Source organism: Sander lucioperca, chromosome 20 (genome assembly GCF_008315115.2).
Source record: "Sander lucioperca isolate FBNREF2018 chromosome 20, SLUC_FBN_1.2, whole genome shotgun sequence".
In the NCBI taxonomy this organism is placed as follows: Eukaryota; Metazoa; Chordata; class Actinopteri; order Perciformes; family Percidae; genus Sander; species Sander lucioperca.
In genome coordinates this window covers 252501-274352 of record NC_050192.1, presented here as the reverse complement: position 1 = coordinate 274352, position 21852 = coordinate 252501, and the positions used below count along the sequence as shown (strand labels likewise).

Genomic DNA, 21852 nt, shown 5'->3' with positions numbered 1-21852 from the left:
GAATGGTACCCAGGCCTAACCCAGAGATGATATATTAGTATTCAGGAAGGATTTCATCTGGGAATGTCCTCACATGTACGGTACAACAAATGTTTGTGTGTGTGTTTCCTGAAAGGGGCGGTGAGTGCAGTGTGCGACGTCTCCCAGCGTATCCAGGATAACGCCCGGTGCCATGAGAACCACCTGCAGCTTTGCCGGGTGCAGAAACTGCTGAAAGGGCGAAAGACGAAAGTGTCGGCCGCAGGTTAGCGCCTCTGATCACATATTCCTTTTACCCCCCCTCCCCCAGGAACCAGATTCTCTCCACCTGTTTCTGCATCTATTTCTCCGTGTCCTTTGGGACGGGGAGGGGGGGAGCAAGTGAAGTATAGATAAACTAAAAGGGAAACGAGTTAAGTATGGAGACATGGATTGCTTTAATCAATGGAATTCGTTGGACTTTCTGCAGGAAACCTCACACTATATTAATGGGGCATTGCTAACTGTTTCCCCTTCATCCTGCCTTCCTTCTCACTTCGTTTGTCCCCCTCTTCCATTGTGGTTCTATACTTGTGGAGTGGTGGCCTTTTTCTTCCTGCCACTCCCCCTCCTGTTGTTTGTCTGGCCTCCTCGTTGCTCCACTCGCCCTGCCAATCCCCCCCAGGACCAATTAGAGCCCAGCCTCATCTTGTGGACCAGCAGATAAAAAGGAAGCCAAACAGAGTGTGTGTGTGTGTGTGTGTGTGTGTGTGTGTGTGTGTGTGTGCGCACACACACACACAGCCACGAGTGTGTGTTTTTCGCTTGGATATGCAGGCTTTTTTTCTGTGTGTGTTTCCGGATGTGTTGGTGTAGGCTGGGAGCGAGCGCCGAATAGCAGCTCATCTCTCTAATGCCGATGTGGGAAGTTTCAAAAGCTTCCTCTCATCCAAGTTCTCAGGCCCTCGCAACTCCGCCGGCTTCCTTTCCAGCTAATAAAGCTCCGGTCCCACCAGGCAGACTTCAGAGCAGCAGCAGCACCCCGCCCCGCAACCCCACGCCGACCCGTTCTCCTTCCTCCCCACCAACACCACCTCTAATGTGGGTAAAAGAGAAGCGCTCTGCCTTTTACAGATGAGAAGCGCCGGAGCCCCTCAAACATATTAAGTAGCTCTGTAGGAGATGAGGGGGGCGATTGTGAGACACAAAGGCTGAATCAATGGGACATCGATACATACAGCAGACAGGCAGCCTGTTTCCCTGGGAGGTCGCCTGCCTCTTCCTTCAATTTAAAACAAAGATGTCTCACATTTTCAATCTTGTTTCACATTGTTTTTTCCAAATTCTGTCCCTTTATGTTCCTGACTCTTGCACCTAATTGTGTTACGCATTTGTTTTTTCCTCAGGTGTCTTAAAGTCAATCAGACTACCTCATTAAATTAAGCCTTAGCGTTTAAAACAAACTGAAAGAGAAACAGAAATGATTGAATGTCTCCTTTGAAAATGCTCCTAAACAGATCCATCAAATATGCTTGTTTTGTCGTCTCCTTATTAGTGCTGAAACATTTAGACAATTTATCGATTAAACCACAACAAATAGCTGACAGCAATTTTGCCCAATGAAAAATCCATGCAGTCATTCATCAAGCAAAAACACCAAGCATTCTCTGGTTCCAGCTTCTCCAATAGGAGCATTTGTCGCTTTCCCCTGATTTAATATACTGTATGTGTGTGTGTATGTGTGTGTGTGTATATATATATATATAATATATATAATATATATAATATATATATATATATATATATATATATATATATATATATATTGTGTGTGTGTGTGTATATCTCCCTGTCAGCCGATTCCATACATGTCTAGATTCAAAAACCAGACAGATACATCACTGCAATGCATGCACGTCACTTTCTTAAATAACAGTAACATGGTTTGGGTTGCCACCTGCATCATTTATGATATTGCATCCTATTTTCCTGACTGCAAATGCAATGTAAAGATGTCAGGCCCACATTTCATAGAGGATTTCTTAAAAGTACGGAAAAAAAGACACACACACGCACACATATGTCAAATGATGTGAGTGGATTTGGAGTCTTGTTGTGTTTCTCGGATATGCATCGGTTCAGCCCTACAATAGATGGATTTATTGATGATGAAAAAAATCAATCAGTTGAAGCTGTAGTCTGATTAATTTCTCTATACTAAGTTAGTAGCTTTTATCATCAATATCTTAAAGATTCTAAGTTCCACTGGACTCTGACATCTAGTAAAATGCCTCCAGTAAACAAAGTGAAAGAAGCCCGTTGACTCTCCAACCTGAGGCTCATTGTGCCACAGCAGCTGCCCTCTGCCTCTGGTATCCCTCTGGCCTCGGACACATAAGGGGGAAAAGGGCCCTTTGTAGATCAATCTTTATTTGCTGCCCCACCTGGTCCAGCCCAACAGACTTTGTAGTAGAGCAGAGGTGCTCTTTGACAAGGGAAGCTGAAAGGCCTGGACACAGAGAGGAGTGCTTGGCACTTCCTGCTCTTTGAACCTGCTGCTGCCTCAAAGCACTGTGGATGGTCCGATGTAGGCAGGGGGTCTACACAGAGCATCACCACCCTCTCGGACTCCTCACCTTTGTCTATCAAGGGGGCTGACGGGGGGGCATCTGCTACAACTTTAAAGGTTAGGGAAACTAGTTTGCTTCTAAAAGGAGCACTGGATTTAGGTTTAATTCATTTTTAAAACATGAAGTCCTTCTTGTTCTTTATTGTGTCAACAGATAGTAGCTGTCTGGCATTAATACATGTTCCCATTCCCCATTGCATTAAGTGCCACTCTAAAGTGAACGCACAGGACTATGGCTATGAAGGTGAAGACCTTTCGCACACACCTCCTGGTCAGACGGAGTTTGAAGTGTGACGGAGCTGAGGGAGATCCCAGCATGTCTGCAGAATCACTGCACCTGTCTGACTGACTGGAATGCATCAGTTTCTGTTACTGCTCTGTTACTTTATTCAAAGCCAACTGCAATGTGTGTATGCTGCAGCATACAGTACATATCTCGTCTTAAAGACTTTAAACAGCAACCACGTTAGCTTTCGTGTTTCCTAAAGAGTCCTCCTTATCTAACTTACAAGCAGGAGCACACATCTTGTCCTGCATCTTAGCTTGTTGCCCCAAACAAACATTCACTGGGAAAAGTGCACTGCTAATGTCAGGTTGCATGCTGGAGAGCTTATTAGCTGCTCAGCTGCAGCATGTAAATGTATCTGCAAATGTCGCTTGTCAAGGCGTCCCATTGTCATACCTCAAACCTCCTAAACTCATTACATTCAACTTAATGAGTCGTCCTTTCTCTGCAGTTATAAGGCCAGGGAACGCATTTGTAACAGAGAATGGGCCTGTCCTGTAACATGTCTGTTACCACAAGCATAAGGCCGCGTTCAGACAGCCTGCGTTGGCCGTTCGACGGTCCGGCAAAAACGCAGGAGAAACGCAACCCAGTGTCACGCTGTGGTGGCCGGTCACGTGTGAGAGTCCTGTACAGGAAACAGTAACATCACAAGAAAGAAAGAAAGATTTAAAACACCAAACACAAGCTCTGAACTGCCCGGGAGTTTATGGAACAGCTGACTGTTTCCTGCTACAAAAAAGCACTCGCTATGTCTCGCTCCTCTCTATTCTCTCTCTCTCTCCTGTGAAATGAAGCTGCCTTCAAGTACACTCGGAAACATCAAAATCTATAAACGATCAGACGAAAAACTGGTAATTGTGAAATATAAAGTCCACGTGTGCTTTGTTGGGGGCGTTAAATGACACAACAGGACGTCAAAGAAAATGGTCCGTTTCATAGACCCCAGCTAGTATGGGCATTCATTCTTGGTATGAATGCCCACTAAAAGAGAGAGAGCTGAGGGTGCAGGTGATCTGGTTCATGAGGACAGTTCCACTACACTTGTCCTCAAGTGTTGACATGACAGATCTGACTGTGGTTTTTGTAACAACGCATTCAAATGACTGCTTGCTCTGTTGTCTTTACAGGGATGTATAAGACTCAAGCGGGGTCTTATTTTTATTTTTAATATTTAATGGAACGATCACAACCACAGCTCCAATCTCCACACAACACCTGAGAGAGTCACAGCGTGTTCCTTGACTGTTCCGTTTGAGGCCCATGGCATTTTAAAAGCAATTTGACCCCTGCCTGGCCCCGCCACTTAATCTCAGTGGGCTCGTCTGTAGCTGGAAAAGTCCTCTCTGAGCCCCAGAGGCACAGCTCCGGCCACTCAGGCTAGCTGCAATCACAGGCTACTGGCTGGGCCAATTACCAAAGCAGCCTGGACCCAGGCTGAATTCTCATCTTATCTATCCAAATGTCAGCCTCTTGCTTATTAGCTATCATCATGCTGCTGTCAATCACGGTGAAAGAGATGAGAGCTTTCCTCACAGGCCTACCTCCTACTGAGTCTGTCTTAGATTCACTTTTTAATTCACTCATGGCTGAGTTACTCCCATTGTTTTCATTCTCTGCAGTTCTGCAATTTGATGTTGAGCATTATTACACTCTTATTACACACACTGTGACGTTGGTTGACCTGCATTGGTGCTCAATCTGAATGCCTGGTATGTAGGTTTGCGATTCAGTAGTGTTTGTTTGAATCCAAATTCAGTATTTAATCCATTTATTGAATCGGAATCCTTCTGAATCCCTTATCGAATTTCAGTCCGGTTCAGCTTTCGACATTGGCAAGTACCTTCAATTAAAAAATACCCAAAACTCAAAGATCTCTAATGTTAACAACCTGTGGCTAAAGCATGTAAATAAGATGAGCAGCACAATGGCATTTTACAAATCAGGACATGGAGTATTCACTCCAACGTACTAACTCACAAACATGACACAGCAAGCTGGATCTTTTCCTCCAGAGGAGCTGACGCTCTTTTTTCTTTTCACTGTATGGACTGGGAATCTGCAAATGAATTGTCCGTTGGGATTGATAAAGTGTCTGAATCTGACTCTTTTGTGCTGTTGACCAGACAGCAGCCATTATGGGATTAATGTCAACCAGCTACAGCGTTCATTAGTCGCTGGTTATGTGCAATGGTTAGCCCTGGCTCAAAATGAGAAGCCTGCTAATGTTACCAGAATGACATGCACAGCAGTTCTCTTTGCTAATAAAAACGAGCCTGGGGAGAGAAAAAATGAATATAGCTGTTAACTCCAGAGCTTAACTAACCCAGATCCAGATCTACAATAGAGCCCAACCTAAGGGTTATCCCACTGGATTGTTTGACCCTGATCAGGGTCGCCATGGATCAGCAGTAGGGCTGCACGATGTGAGGAAAATATCTAACTGCGATATTGCGATTGCGATATGATTCACCATATTGGAGGGAATGATCATTTTTGTATTATTATTGTAATTTTCATTGAAAAATAAATATTTTTTTAAATGATTGAAGTGTGATTTTTTTTTTTTTGTGAGGATCTGTAGCAAACAAAGACTTTTTCTTTACTCTGTAGGATAGGATTTGTAGGCTGGGATGTCTCTGCAGCATCACAATACTTTATTTTAGAATGGTTTGACACGTGTTTTGCCTTTAACAAATATTGGATATTGCCCTAGTTCATGTTGCAATTGTGATTAATTGTGCAGCCCTAATCAGCAGAACAGTTTGGATTTGGGATGTTCTGGGAAATGTAAAGAGCATTTCTGTAACAAACTGCTCAGGAGACACAGTGTAAGAGAAGTGAAACTGAAACATGCCTTTGTTCTGTCCAGTTATGTACAGTGTTGTGTATGGACCTCCAGCTGTAGTGTTGAATGTGTGAGATGACTGATCTCACACATCTGTGTGTGTGTGTGTGTGTGTGTGTGTGTGTGTGTGTGTGTGCGCAGGGCGGTGGTACATCCGGGAGGGCTGGCTGAAGGTGGTTCCTCCTAAAGGTGCAGACGTTCAGCCCAAGATGTTCTTCCTCTTCTCTGACATGCTGCTGCAGGCCAAGCGCTGCGGCCCGCTGCGGCTGTCCAGCGGAGACAGGTTTTCGGGCCAGCGCGCCTACCCCCTGCAGGACTGCACCGTGGAGAAGGTGTTTGGCCACACCCGGAGCCAGGGAGGCCTGCTCAGCGTGAGTACTGCTCCGGTCAGGGATCAGGGAGTTTCTGGGATATTGGCTTAGATAGTGTTCAGCTCAAGTCGCAGTGGAAAGAAGGGGAGAGAATATTAGACTACTACTGTAGTACTACTGGGTGCTTCTTTGTGCGATAGACTGCAGGCTCTCTACTACATTTAACAATTATTTATTAAACACTAAATATAAAATTTAAATAATAATATATAATAATAAATAAGAAAGTGCAAAACAACATTCAAAATGTGCAAAGGTGATCACAGTCACTGCTTATGGCAGAGCTGACATCTAGCATCGCTACAAGCTATCCTTGGTTTTAAAAAGATCAATTCAAGGGCCCTTGATGCTTATTTTCATTACAAACACCATACAAACTATACAACACCATACACATGGTTACAAATATTTGTCATTAACAACTGAAACAATTTTAACAAACAGTATACAAACTATACAACACTAAAGTGCAAAAGAAAGTACAAAACAACATTGTCAAAATGTGCAAAGGTGGTCAGTCACTGCTTATGGCAGAGCTGACATCTAGCATCGCTACAGGATATGGAAATAATGCACATAAAATACAAACGGGAGCAAGGGCGTTCAACAATCACCATTATATCGAATCAACAGGCACGTGCAACCTAGCTAGTAGGTGAAGAACTCAAACAACAAAATCACCAGCTAACTTACTTTAAATTTACAAGAACTATAGACTAATACAATAACAGGCTTAAATAAACCCAAAACATAAGTTATACGTCTTACATTTCTCACGGACACACACGCTACAACTGGCTAGTTATCCTCCAGACAGCGACGGACCACGTCTCTTTTTCTTTCTCTCATTTTGGCTGTGTGGCGCGCATGCTTGCTCGCGGTGTGAAGCGCGTCCGCGCTATTCTCCGAGATGCACTTGACAGCCTTTTGTGCAGCGGATTTTTTTTTGACGACGACGACCTAGTTAAGGCGGTAGGGTTCCCCAGCTTAGGTGGGCCGCCCGAGCTGCAAAGTGCTGCGGGAAACCCTGATACTGATAGCACATGACACAAAGCATACTATGGGCCCTATCTTGCACCCAGCGCAATTGACTTTGTACACCGACGCATGTATCATTCCTATTTTGCACCCGACGCACAGCGGACTTTTCCCTCCACAGACTCACATTTTCCAAATTAGGAAAAGAACTTGCACTCCCGGGGGCGGTTCAGCAAAAAGAGGAGGCGTGTTCCGGGGCAAACGTTCCCCAGTGCTATTTTGTACTATTATCTGCCACAGACCAGGAAAAACCTAGTCTAAAGTAAGTGGCGCGTTATTCAAATGCTATTTTAAGGGCGCATGCTTGGCCGTAATTTAGAGTGTGCACACCGCGCATACACTTTGCTTCTCTCATCTCACGGACCCAGCAGTTCCCATTTTTGCAAACCATACATAAATACAAGGAAAAATATGACCTTGTTTTACACAACATCTCCATGAATCATGGATGTGGTGATGACATAAATGAGGAAATATTAGAGGACTTAAGGAGATGTGATGTTGAACTGCATGTGCCGATGCCAGTTAACCCAAATGCCCCAGCAGCAGCACGGGAGAGGAGAGACAGAAGAGCTGCATCGTCTATAGTGAGGTCATCTCGGTCTAATGTTAGACTACATTGCAAAAATATCACCATGCATTCATAACCTCGTGATTCAATGAGAGTGAGCCCAACACATCGGAAAGTATGTTTTTGTGACATTTCTTTATTTACATTTTGACAAAAAGAAAAATCAATAGCAAACGTTGGTCTCCTCGGCTGTGAACCGCTCCTGGCGTGCGCCCATGGATGTATTAAGAGCGTGCGCCTAGCAAATCTGCCATTATAATAGCAATCCGCCATGGAACAAGCGCGCCTGCTTTTAAAGGGAATGTGAGATAACGCTCTGATTGGTTTATTGCACGTTACGCCCAAACCACACCTATGAGTAATGTAGCTACTTCAGACCAACCCATTTTAGATTTGCGTCAGGCACAACAGTCATTTTTCGGCCGGTATAATAGCAACAGCGCCCGAGATCCGCCCACAAAGCTACTTGCGTTTGGCGTTTGATACTTGCGTTTCAGATCATTAAAATAGGGCCCAAGATATACTAGGGTTGTCATAATTAACGCTAACGCAGATTCCTTTTAATGGCACTCATTTTTGAACGTGCGATTAACGCCAGCACGTTCTGTGATTTGGCTCCGTAGTTTGGGAGATCAGGAAGCTGCAGCAGTAAGGTTGGGGACAGTGTTGCCCACTTGGCCACTTTCTCGCTAGATTTAGCAACTTTTCAGACCCTCTCAGCAACTTATTACAAATATATTTCTATTGTAATTCATTCCTATGCACACAGTCCACAGATCATGGGTTAAACACTAAACGGCGCTTCTCTCTCCCCCCTCTGCACAGCAGCACTGCACGGGAAGTCTGTAGCGGGTTTTATAATACTAAATACAATACAATACAATAATAAACGGGAGTGGAAGGCGAGCAGAGATAAAGCTCCTTGAGCAGAAATGGAGGAAGAAAAGAGTCTTTTGAATGGCAAGTTGAGTTCAAAGCCCTTCCAGGTGGTTCTCTCCTCAAGACTAAAGTTGTCTGCCGGTACTGTGGATGTGAACTGAGTTACCACCAGAGTACGTCCAGTCTCAAACACCACTTGAGCATTAAAAACTTAAAAAACAATTTGCATTTGGAAAAGAAAAAAAGTGCCATTAATTTGCAATTAATTACGTTTGCGTAGGAACCGGATCCATAGTGGAACCGGGTTTCGGTACCCGCGAGAGCAGATCATAAATAAATAAATAACACTCAAAAAGCTTAAAGACTAAACTTGCTTAAGCAGTCCAACAACAATAAACTAGAAAGTCTTTTAGTTACAACACACAATTAATCATGATTACAAATTTTAATCAATTGACAGCCCTGTGTGTGTGTGTGTGTGTGTGTGTGTGTGTGTGTGTGTGTGTGTGTGTGTGTGCGCGCGTGCGCGTGCGTCAGGTGACCATACCAGGTTGATGGCTCTCACTGAGCTCTGTCTGTTGTACATATCACAGTGTTCTCCAGCGGTCGACACAGGGTTTGAAGTTTGTTGTGTAACTGTAGAGAAACTGTGAAAAGTTGAATATGCTCTGCGTGTTTGTCGGGCAGCAGGTGGCGAGACATCTGTTCATTGATTTGTATGTACACATGAGTGCGTCCTTAGCAGAGGCATTATTTAATTTCCACTTTTGATTTGTCTTACTTCTGGCCGTGATGCTTGCTGTTGTATAATCCGCCACGCAGAGGTTCCCTGAATGGCTTCCAGCCTCACTGTATGGAAATGGCATTTAGTTGTGCTCGTCAGGGAAGACTGTGTTCTCCCTAATCACTCCAACCCCTTGTAGAAGTAGCCCAAAAGTTGCACTTTGAATGTGTTTCTGCTCTCCGTCTGATCCGTCTCTCAGCGCTCCGCACAGCTGCTTGCTGACAAATAGTGTCTAAATGATGTAGGTGCTGTCATGAAACATTCAAAGGAAGGAGTCACGCGTCATTGAGTGAGTACCCAAAGCCTTTCTGCTGCGAGTCTTTAATGCCAGCGCTGCACGCTATCAATATTCATTTCAGCAGATAGAGCTATGTTGCGCCGCTAATGTGATGCACAGCAGCTACGCAGAGCCTGACGACTCCGCGTCTGCTCCCAAATGTTAAAGCTGGGTTCACACAGCGGCAGTCGCACACAGTCAGTGATCTAATAACACCACAAACTGATTGTTCACGTATTAAGTAACTAATAAACCTACCACATTGAAGAACCTGGGACCCAGTAAATGTTTGATGTGTCTTTTAGCACACACTTTTAGCTGTTGGTCAGAGTAACTAAGAGTCATTTCAAATAGGCTGCACTTTATGACTATTAACCTGTCTATTTATTTTTTTAAGCATTTAGTATTTATTATTTATCAAATGTCAAAAAGTGAAAAAAATGTCCATGCCACCTTCTAACAACCTAAGGTGACATCTAGGGATGTCTTGGTATGTCCGAAACCTAAAGACATTCCCTTTATTTTCTATAAAAACAGAGATCACATTTGAGAAGACGAGGATTTTCCGTATGTGCTTGACAACTGTTATCATTTACAAATTATAAAAATAGTTGCCAATTCAATTTCTGTCTATCAACCCAATAATTGCTGAACTGCTTGTGTCAGCTCTGATTTTTTTTAAACACGTTGGGATACGGTGAGTTGTGACACTGAATGATTCAAACAATAAGTAGATAGAAGGGATCATGAAAACAGAATACTGTTGCAGCCATCAGCGGCGTTTAAGAACAGTTTTTTCTTAATCCCTTAAAAATAAAAAAAAGTTCAATTCCAGTTTACCCTCTGAGCAGACGTTTGATGCCAGTGTTGATACTTGACAGCATTCAGTAGTAAAAAAATGATATTAGTGAGAGCTTTGTTACCTGATGGTGTCAGTGCAGATGGAATCAGCCGTTAGGACCCAGTGCCTCCCTTAAAACTCACCTATCCCGAAAGGCCTACCCCACATAACTCCACTCTCCATCCAGTTCATCCAGATATAGCTTTCTTTTCATTTTCTATCGCAATTTTTAAATGTTTGTTTTAATTATATTTTTAACTGTGTTTTTGTTTGTTTTAACTGTAAGGTGTCATTGAGTGCTATGAAAGGCGCCCATAAATACAATATATTATTATTATTATTATTATTATTATTATTATTATTATTATTATTATTAAAGAGATTTTATTAACAGTCAGTGTAAACTACTGACTGTATATATGTTGTGAGAGTGTAGCACAAACACAGATCAGAGGGTGAATTCAGGTAATCCTCGTGTGTGTGTGTGTGTGTGTGTGTGTGTGTGTGTGTGTGTGTGTGTGTGTGTGTGTGTGTGTGTGTGTGTGTAACAGAATCTTCTGAGTTGCTGGATCAGATTAGGCTGCAGATCCATCTCTTCCGGCCCTCCAGTAAATACATCTTCCTCAAACCTGTCGCTGCTCTCCGCCAGCGCGCAGCGCCGTTATCTAATGGCAGAAATGGCATTTCATTAGCCTCTTATCCCACCGAGGCCCAAATGCATACTCAATAGCATTACACGTAATTTCTCATAAGGACACATTATTGATCCCGGGCCCCTACCTGAGCTCCAGGAAAAGGGCTGTCAGCACTCCAGGGCCCTCCTCATCCAGGGCCATGAAGAATTAAAGCCAAATTAAATTTGACAGCTGTAAATGCCATGGCAATCTATATGCAAAGTAAGGAATAGCTTTTATTAAAATTTCCGGTGTGTGTGTGTTTTTTTTTTTCTTTCTTGCTCACGTTTGTAGAGAGCTGGCTTTTATTTGTGGTTTTTCTCTTCATCTTGCGTCTTCTCCTCTCCCTCCGTCGGTCCTCCTTCTCTCCGCTCTCCGTCGGCAGTCTTCCCCCTGCTAATATCCCCTCGCTGCTTGAATATTTTCCCACATCCCTGACACATTCTCTTTGATGTATAAATAATCAAGCTAAATTATGTGCAGCGATGAGGCTCTGTGCCCCGCCGTTCTTATTATACAAAGTAATTTCTACCTAAGAGGGTCAGATTTCCTGACAAATCCCTAATTACCGCATTGCAATAGAAGTGGAATCTATTTGTGCATAAATCAACCGCCGTCCCCCAAGCGGCGAGGGCCTAATATCACGCGGCACTCAGTTTCGGCCCCACTCGCTGAACTCTGTAATTAGATAATACTTTTGATGATGGTACTTTTGAAATCTTAATCTATTTAATGTATAATGAGACCCCTTGTGTAAAAACACCATTATGTGCGATGAGCTTTACACTCCTCTGTACCAGTGTAAGGTTCTGTCTAAACACACATTGAAATAATCGATATGTCACTTCTCAGCGAGCTAGCTGCCTGCGCAGTGGCTGCAGCCGCAGGTAAATGGGAAAGGTCATTTAATATGGCGGAGGCCTAATTCTGATCCCCTGGAATAGCGTTCCCAGTGTAATTACGCTGCTCTAAAAGCCCCTTTTGTTTGGCCTCCAACTCCTTTTTGCTTTGTTTGACCAGTACAATTATGGCTGGCTTTAGCCATGTGAACGGGAGAGTTGATAATTACTGTTGACTCGGAGAGGAGCCTGTCACAGCTGCCTGTAAGGACACAGCGTTGTGTTCCCTGTTCATGTGACACATCCTGCTACTTTACCTGCGTTCTCTGTTTTCTCTACCTTCACATTTCAGTGGTTTTAATGGCGCTGAAGGCCTGTGAAGAGCAGCAGGAGGTTTAGTTTCAGGACGAGCTAGCAGGAAGGAGAGCTTTTTGCTTGCTTTGTTCTGCCCTCTACTGTTTTGACAGTGTTCCTGCAGTGTCAGCCCCGCTGTACTGTAGAGAGACTAACAGACGGTCCACCTACTAAAATAAAGCTGATAGATTTACAGTTTGTTATGGTTCCCATGCCTGGAATGCATCTTTCACGTCACGGTGCTGGCCCTGAAGAATGACAAAATGTCCCCGAAAACTGTCATTTGTCCCAGCAAAGTTTTGATCCATCTATCAAAGACTGAGTGAGTGACATTGCCACAATTTGGATTAATCCTCAAAATACACAGTTGAAATCAGTATTTGTCATATCTGGCTAATAAAGTCACACTATGTCTTGAGGGTGTCTTGAGTCCCTTTTCTCTCAGTCTTGTTAGCATACACTTACAGATAGGGTGGGGCATTGTTTTGATTTGACCAACTCTGATTCCAATTCCTTCCTTTCTATTCCGGTTCTTATAGATTTTCGATTCTGATTCTTCGAAGGGTGGAGTTGAAACGGGTCACATGCTTATTTCAGAGATAAGAGGAACATTTAATTTTTATTCAGTGTTGATTTACAGTATTACCGGGCTTTTTCAAAGTAAAATAAAGCCACACTAGAGCGCCGCTACCTGCGCTCGATGGCTGCAACACAACAACAACAAGCACCTGGAAGTACGGTGGTCGCTACGGAAACCCAAACTTGCGCGTGTTAAATTTGGACCCGATGATCAGATTCGAAACAATTCCAATAAAGAAGTTTGGTTTTTTTTTTGTTTTTTTTAATATATAAACAATTCCAAGTTGGAACCGGTTCTCGATGCCGAATCCTACTTAAAGAGGCTTTAACATAAAGAAGATAACTGATGAGATCAATAGTCCTACAAAGCACCCGTACTGTCACCACACATTCTAACTCCTCTCCTCTCCCTCCAGCTAACCTTCCCCAAGGCCAAACTCCTGCTGATGTCCTGCAACCAGGAGGAGCTCAATGACTGGTACCAGAGCCTGAGCTCCGCTGTCGGGTACACACGCACACACACACACACATACACATACACACACACACACACACACACACACACACACACACACACACACACACACACACACACACACACGCACACACACGCACACACACGCACACAGACACACATACGTACATACACATACACACAGACACACATACACACACACAGACACACACACATCAATATCCTGCAAGATATTGGAAAAAACTGACATTGCAATTTTTTTTTTGCGTGCAATATATATTGCGATATGAAAAAAGAGTGTAATTTTAGCCAGAAGACATTAATAGCTGTATTTGGAGATAATAAATAGTTCTCGACTACTGGGGTGATTTTGTAAGGGAGTGCATCTACATAGAAAATAAAAATGGCCGGGAGACGTTGTGGTTACGTTGCATTAATCAGGTGATTTAGTTTGTCTTTGCAGTGAACATAAAAGACTGTCTACTGGAGCTTCACTACCCATGGAAAAGCATGTGCATCACTGTGTCTGCGGCAGCTGCCGCTCACGGTACTTTTCTACACACAGAGAGCCTCACTTCCCATAACAATCCCGTCGGAGTACTGTTACGTCACATTCACACGTTGCCCACATGGCCGCCTGTCTTAAAGGGGAAGGGTCGGCCGGTAACAATCATGTAAAAGGAGAACGTAAGAGTTTACTTTTCTGTCAAGCAGCAAAAAGTCCTGCGATGTGACTATCGTACAGGCACACATCGCGATATACTGTAGACGATGAATCAAAATATCCTGCAGCCCTAACACACATACACAGACATACAGACACACAAACACACACATTTGAATGTACATCTATAGAAGAATAGCTGTGGGCTGAGCGTGCAGTGTGTGGCAAGTGGTTGGTTGTCCTAACTCTCAGTAGGGAAAGACCAAGTTTGACAGCGGCTGATCCTGTACTTCGGCTGTCTGTCTCTCATTGATCAGCCAGAGCTCAGGAAGGGGCCCGGACCCGGGTCCCCAGAGGAAGGTCTGGGTCAGCACCGCTGTGCTGAAGGGCCCGACTCCGGCGTCCCCTGCCAGGCTAATTAGTTTATTACTCTGTCAGAGCGGGGAGAGAGGAAGCTGTCAAAGAGCTGGGAGCAGCCAGCAGATGGGGTAAACTCCAGGGAGTGTAATTATCTGTGCTAGAGGACAGGCTAAGAGGACCAAGGGTCAGCAGCACTCACACCACTGGGAGGAGAGGGTGTGTGTGTGTGTGTGTGTGTGTGTGTGTGTGTGCTAAATAAATTATTATTAATAAATAAATTAATGATTTTACAAAGACTACACACTGCCTGCACTGACATCTCTGAATCTATCCAATGTTGTTCTCAATGATTATAAAAATGTATTTTGTGTTTTCTGGGGTGAAGTCCTAACAGATTGGTAGCCATTGTTTCCAGGCAGAATTCCCGCTTTACACACACACACACACACACTCACACTCATCCTTAACTACCAGCTATCTATTGTCGGCGACTGCAGACATAACTCTAACGAAGTTCAGAATCAGAATCAGAAAGGGCTTTATTGCCAAGTACGTTGCACATACGAGGAATTTGTCATGGTGTTATTGGAGCATGTCACACATACAAATATAAGAAGGATAAAAAGATATAAACAATATAAGTATAAACATATACACACAGTACGTATTAATAACGATAAAATAAATTTAAATAAATAATAAAATAAGTTAAACAGTAGTGAAAAGGGACGCTACAGCAGAGTAGGTACAGTGGCATGAGGAGCCAGAGGTGGGGTGTGGAGAGAGTCAGGATGGATTCCGAGCCTTGTTTAGAAGGCTAGTGGCAGAGGGGAAAAAACTGTTTATGTGGCGTGAGGTTTTGGTCCTGATGGACCTCATCCTCCTGCCAGAGGGGAGTGGCTCAAAGAGCTTGTGTCCGGGGTGGGAGGGGTCAGCCACAATCTTACCAGCACGCTTCAGAGTCCTGGTGGCATATAGGTCCTGGAGCGGCGGCAGATTGCAGCCAATCACCTTCTCAGCTGACCGAATGACACGCTGCAGCCTGCCCTTGTCCTTGGCAGTGGCAGCAGCGTACCAGATGGTGATGGAGGATGTGAGGATGGACTCAATGATGGCTGTGTAGAAGTGCACCATCATTGTCTTTGGCAGGTTGAATTTCTTCAGCTGCCGCAGGAAGTACATCCTCTGTTGTGCTTTCTTGACGAGGGAGCTGATGTTCAGCTCCCACTTGAGGTCCTGGGAGATGGTAGTTCCCAGGAAGCGGAAAGACTCCACAGTGTCAATTGTGGAGCCACAGAGGGTGATGGGGGCAGGTGAGGCTGGGTTCTTTCTGAAGTCCACAACCATCTCCACTGTCTTTAGAGCGTTGAGCTCTAGGTTGTTTTGCTTGCACCAGGTCACCAGGTGGTCAGCCTCCCACCTGTAGGCGGACTCGTCTCCATCAGAGATGAGTCCGATGAGGGAGGTGTCGTCCGCAAACTTCAGAAGCTTGACGGACTGGTGACTGGAGGTGCAGCTGTTGGTGTACAGGGAGAAGAGCAGAGGAGAAAGAACGCAGCCCTGGGGGGATCCGGTGCTGATGGTCTGTGAGTTGGAGACGTGTTTCCCCAGCTTCACATGCTGCTTCCTGTCAGACAGGAAGTCAGTGATCCACCTGCAGGTGGAGTCAGGCACACCAAGCTGGGAGAGTTTCTGCTGAAGCAGAGCCGGGATGATGGTATTGAAGGCAGAGCTGAAGTCCACAAACAGGATCCTGGCGTAGGTTCCTGCGGAGTCCAGGTGCCGGAGGATGTAGTGGAGGGCCAGGTTGACTGCATCGTCTACAGACCTATTGGCTCTGTAGGCAAACTGCAGGGGGTCCAGGAGGGGGTCGGTGAGGTCTTTGAGGTGTGAAAGCACAAGGCGCTCAAAGGACTTCATAACCACAGAGGTCAGGGCGACGGGTCTGAAGTCATTAAGTCCTGTGGTCCTTGGCTTCTTGGGGACAGGGATTATGGTTGAGGTCTTGAAGCAGGCTGGCACGTGACATGTCTCCAGTGAGGTGTTAAAAATGTCTGTGAACACTGGAGACAGCTGGTCAGCGCAGTGCTTCAAGCTGGATGGGGAGACAGCATCCGGTCCAGCAGCTTTCCTGGGATTCTGTCTCCTGAACAGTCTGTTGACGTCCCTCTCGTGAATGGAGAGAGTCGTCACTGAGGTGGGAGGGGGGGGGGAGGTGGAGGGGACCTTTAAGGAGGGCATTGGTGGGGGGGCCCAGGACCCTGCTGAGGTGGGCGGGGTGGAGGTGATGCACAGTGGCTGTAGCTGTAGGGAGGTGTCGTGGGGGATGGTGTCAGGACTGTCCTTTAGTCTTTCAAATCGACAGTAGAACTCGTTCAGGTCGTTGGCTAGGTGTCAGTCATTGAAGGAGTGGGGGGTTTTAGGCTTGAAGTTGGTGATCTGCCTAAGTCCTTTCCAGACAGTCGCAGAGTCATTAGCTGAGAACTGGCGTTGGAGCTTCTCAGTGTACCGATGTTTAGCCTCCTTCACTGCCTTGCTAAATTTGTACTTTGACTCTTTAAATCTGTCTTTGTCCCCACTCCTGAACGCCTCTTCCTTAGCCAGCCTTAACCTTCTGAGTTTGGCTGTGAACCAGGGTTTGTCATTGTTGTAACTCACCCTGGTGCTTGATGGAACACAGCAGTCCTCACAGAAGCTGATGTATGACGTCACAGCCTCTGTGTACTCATCCAGACTGTGGGTAGCAGTCCTGAACACATCCCAGTCAGTACAATCCAAACACGACTGGAGATCCTCCACAGCTACACTGGTCCACTTCCTTGATGTCCTCGCTACAGGTTTACAGAGCTTTAGTTTCTGCCTGTAGGCGGGGATCAGGTGGACCATGACGTGGTCAGAGTGCCCCAGTGCAACACGGGGGACGGCGTGATAAGCATCCCTGACTGTGGTGTAACAGTGATCCAGAATGTTCTCCTCTCTGGTCGGGCATTTAATATGTTGTCTATATTTAGGGAGTTCATGAGTGAGGTTTATTAAAGTCACCAAGGACAATAACTAGGGAGTCCGGGTTGGTCCGCTCCACACACAGTATCTGGTCGGCAAGCATGCGCTGCGCGTCCTGCACGTTGGCCTGCGGTGAGATGTAAACACCGACCAGAATGAATGAATGGAACTCACGGGGTGAATAAAAAGGCTTACAGTTTATGGTGAAATACTCCAGGTCAGGAGAACAATACTGCTGGATCACTGTCACGTCGTTGCACCAACCGCTGTTGATGTAGAAACAGATTCCTCCACCTTTAGTTTTGCCGGAGAGAGCCGTGTCTCTGTCCGCTCTGAAAAGCTGGAAGCCTGCCAGCTGCAGCGCAGAGTCCGGTATTAATCCACAGAGCCACGTCTCCGTGAAGCACAAAACAGCAGATGAAGAAAAGTCCTGTTTCCACTCAACAGCAGTTGTAATTCCTCCACTTTGTTGGGCAGAGAGCGCACGTTAGAGAGGAATATTCCAGGTAACGGTGTGCGTGATCCTCGCTGGCGGAGACGCACCAGCGCACCGGCCCGTTTCCCTCTCCTCCGGCGTTTCTCTCCGTGAGCAAAGGTGAGCGCACCTTTGACCAGAATGTCCAAAATTTCCAGTGAAGGGAGAAGAAAAGTGGGAAATAAGTCTGATGGTGTTGTTGCCCTGAAGTTCACGAGCTCTTCACTTGTGAATGAGATACGGGTACCATCGCAAGAAACAAAGTTAAAACACAAAACAAAACAGAGCGCTCCAACACACCGTGTCGCCATTCTGCGGCGCCATCTTTAGGTCTTTGGTTTGTACTTGACTTAAACTTTCCTTTTATTAAAAAATCTTATTGATACACACACACACACACACTCTAAAGTCCTAGCCAAGGGACTTAATTAGTGTGGAAATCAATGTAGGGCTGAAACGCTTCCTCGAATAAGTCGAATAATTCAATTACAAAAAATCCTCGATGCAAAATGATTTGCCTCGAAGCTTCGTTAAATCAATGTTACCAACGTTGTATCGCCGACGGACGGCGTTTCCACACGGATCATTATTATTGTCGCACACCAGACGCTGCTCAGTCTGCGGGCGGCACATGCCAGAGCGTAAATAGTGAGAGGCTAAGAGAAGAGGCAGGCTGGAGAAAACGACAGAAAGTTTCCAAAGTTTGGAATCAGTTAAAACGAGAACTCTGTAGACAGTGTGTCTACTGAAAAACCAAACTAGCTTACCACAATAATAGCACAACGTCAATGCTTCAGCATCTCAACAGAAAACATTTCTCATCCATTCCACGAAGCGGACCCGACAAAAGTAAATCACGGAGTTGTATGGATGATGAAACTACACCAAACACAACAACTAGCAAAAACAAAGACAAGAAAATACGTAGTGGTGACCACAATTTGATCTAAAGAGCCGACTTGTTGACTATCCCTTCGGAGAATCAGCTGATTGTTGTGCACCATTTTCTCTCACTCTCTCTCTTCACGGAGAAACAGCTGATCAACGATCTACTAGCATAAGTGTAACAGAGCTCAAGCTATTTTAATTTATATATTATATATAAATTAAAATAGATTGAGTATAATTAATATTTACATATATTTACATATAGGCCTATATACAGATCAGTCTCAGGATGAAACTTGTAGTTGTGAAAGTTAAGTTACACAACTTAAGGTCATGTTTATGTATGTTTGATGTATGCCTTAGTGTGAGGTTGATGTCATTTCAGAAAATGTTTTCGTTAAAAATTTTACAATGTAATATGGCACTTAAATGCACTTCATATGTTTAGTTTTTTGAGAGATGATATTGTAAGCAATGTAGGCAACAAAAATGTTGCTTTTTCCAAATATTTAACCAAACTATTGTTTATTATTGCTCTTCAATAAAACAAAAGTATTTCTTATCCGATTAATCGATGGAATAATCGGTAGAATACCCGATTACTAAAATAATCGATAGCTGCAGCCCTAGATCAATGCTTGGTGACAAGAAGTGAACGGCTGACCACCGGGGATGCAGTTGAAGGCTAAGGACAGTTTAACTCTTCCTTTCCTTTTCGTCTGCAGATCTCTCAGGCTGGCCTCATAAGATCCTGTTCTAGTATATGTAGTGTGTGTGGCTGGAGATCATTTCCATATTATCATGTTTACTCTCAGTGGAAATGTAATTCTGTTATTGCTTTACAAAAGGCTGGGCTCCATGTTAAAGCCAGAAGAGGTTATGAAGTATTCTGATGGTTAAAGTTATTGTTTGTAGAAAAGTCCTCAAGTCACATGTGGACATTTTTCATTTTCATGGCACTGAATATCAGTTTATTTTAAAGGCCATTTTGCATACATTTGCCATATTGTGATATACTGTACATAAACTGATCAAAACAATCATACTAAAAATAACTTTATGAGCATGTTCGGCGTCTCATTGGAACATTTGGGATAGTGTAAGTAGTAGTTTTAAGACGTTTTTTTTATGCACACATCTTTAAAGGGCTTAGCTGTAGGTATGTCTTTGTGAATTGTGTAATTGTACAGAAGAAGTCAATCAATTGTTAGCTGAGTGTGTGCTGTCTTTACAGGAAGCTGCAGTCTAAGCAGACCGTAGTGCATCAAAGAGATGAGTTGTGCCGCAGACCGCTTGGACCAGCCGCGGCCGCCGCCGACACAGCCGGCAGCAGGAAGAGGAACATGGTGAGTTCCTCACGCGGAGTTCAGTTAGAACTGTCAGGTGGCTAAAGCACAGGTGGGAATCATTGAACCCACGGTCATGATACGATAATGTACCATAGACAGTGAAAGAAATGGCCATAGACTTCGACGGAGACCCGTGAAGTCTATTAGCAGTCTCTTTCCCGGTGATGGCTGAGCGTTACTGAGCAGCCTCCAACTGAGCTTGAAGACTTAGATGTGACGTGAGCAACCTGTCTGAAAGTTGGAAGTCTTCTGGTAGCTGTGCCAAGAGAAATCTCAATCATTCCCAATCATGGTCCAAAACACTTGAACAGAACGTTTTTAGCCTCAGAATCTCCCCATAGGAGGTACGCTTTCCGGATGCTCACTTACCCCCTTGTAATGTACAAGTGAGTGAGTGATCTTGGTGTAGTCATGGACTCAGACCTGAATTTCAACCGCCACATTGAGACCATTACAAAGTCAGCCTACTATCACCTTCAGAATACATCGAGGGTTAAAGGACTTATGTCTCAGCAGGACTTGGAAAAACTCGACCACTGTTAAAAAATCACTCAAGACAGCTGTAGCTGATTCAGAACGCTGCTGCTCCAGTCCTCACTAAGACCAAGAGAGTGGATCACATCACTGCAGTTCTTTACACTGGCTTCCTGTCTCTCAAGTAATTGATTTCAAAATACTTCTGCTGGTTTATAAATCACTGAACAGTTTAGGGCCAAAATACAGTCTTGATCTGCTGCTACATTCTGAACCCTCCAGACCTCTCAGGTCGTCCGGGACAGGTCTGCTTTCTGTCCCCAGAGTCAGAACTAAACAGGGGGAAGCAGCGTTCAGTTTTTATGCTCCACATATCTGGAACAAACTCCCAGAAAACTGCAGGTCTGCCGCAACTCTCAGTTCTTTTAAATCAAGGCTGAAGACCTTTCTTTTTGAAGCTGCCTTTCTTTAAATAATTGTTAATTTCTTATACTGCACTATAACTTTTTTCTCGTATTTTATATTTTTATTGTTTTGAACTGCTCCTTAGTATTTTATGTAAAGCACTTTGAATTGCCCTGTTGCTGACATTTGCTATACAAATAAAGCTGCCTTGCCTTGATGGGGGCCTGGTCTGATTATTAATCCCTTTTTGTAATTGTAATTTATTTATTTGAACAGGGACAGTGCACAAAAAAACATTAATAGGTGTCTTGTGCCAGGTTGTAGCAAATTGCTAGTTTCCGCCCGTAGTCCCTGGGCAGGTAGATGGCGCAATAAAATACAAAGTACTGTACTAATTAATGTAATAGCTCAAAGTTAAATATGAAGTCTTGAATATTGTTGTTTCTTCAAACCACTCATATGTTACCAATGAATCAAATGTAACTAAAACCGATTTCTGCTGTCACAACAATGTGCCTTGAAGGTTGTTTGTACACCAGATAAAGCTGCTCTAATCCCTCAGTGTTTGGACAGTAGCAGTGGATTACATGACCGTAATGGGAGTGTAGTGATGAGCCCACAGAGCGTCAGCCCCAGCTCTACAGGTTCCCTCGGCTCTGCTAATAACTTCACTACAGGGCACTGTCCTGTGAGAAATAAAGGCCTAAAAATGCCCCCAAAAAATAAATAATCTTCACTATAATAAGGCGATGATGAAGTTTATTGGCCACAACAATCCATTTGCAACCAAGTAATATGTGTCTGGACTAAATCAGAATCAGATGTATTGAC

The 21852-nt window shown here is 44.3% G+C and overlaps 1 protein-coding gene across 5 annotated transcripts in view; it reads left to right on the top strand.

Annotated features, from left to right (window-relative positions):
- The window catches only part of arhgef39 (Rho guanine nucleotide exchange factor (GEF) 39), a 64798-nt gene that overhangs the window by 33570 nt on the left and 9376 nt on the right, over positions 1–21852 (top strand). For all 5 annotated transcript variants that reach the window (XM_035996196.1, XM_031288245.2, XM_035996195.1 and 2 more), the window contains 4 exons: positions 116–244; positions 5863–6092; positions 13345–13433; positions 20028–20139. In XM_035996196.1, coding sequence (XP_035852089.1) covers positions 116–244; positions 5863–6092; positions 13345–13433; positions 20028–20139 — 560 coding nt within the window. The remainder of the gene's footprint in view (positions 1–115; positions 245–5862; positions 6093–13344; positions 13434–20027; positions 20140–21852) is intronic.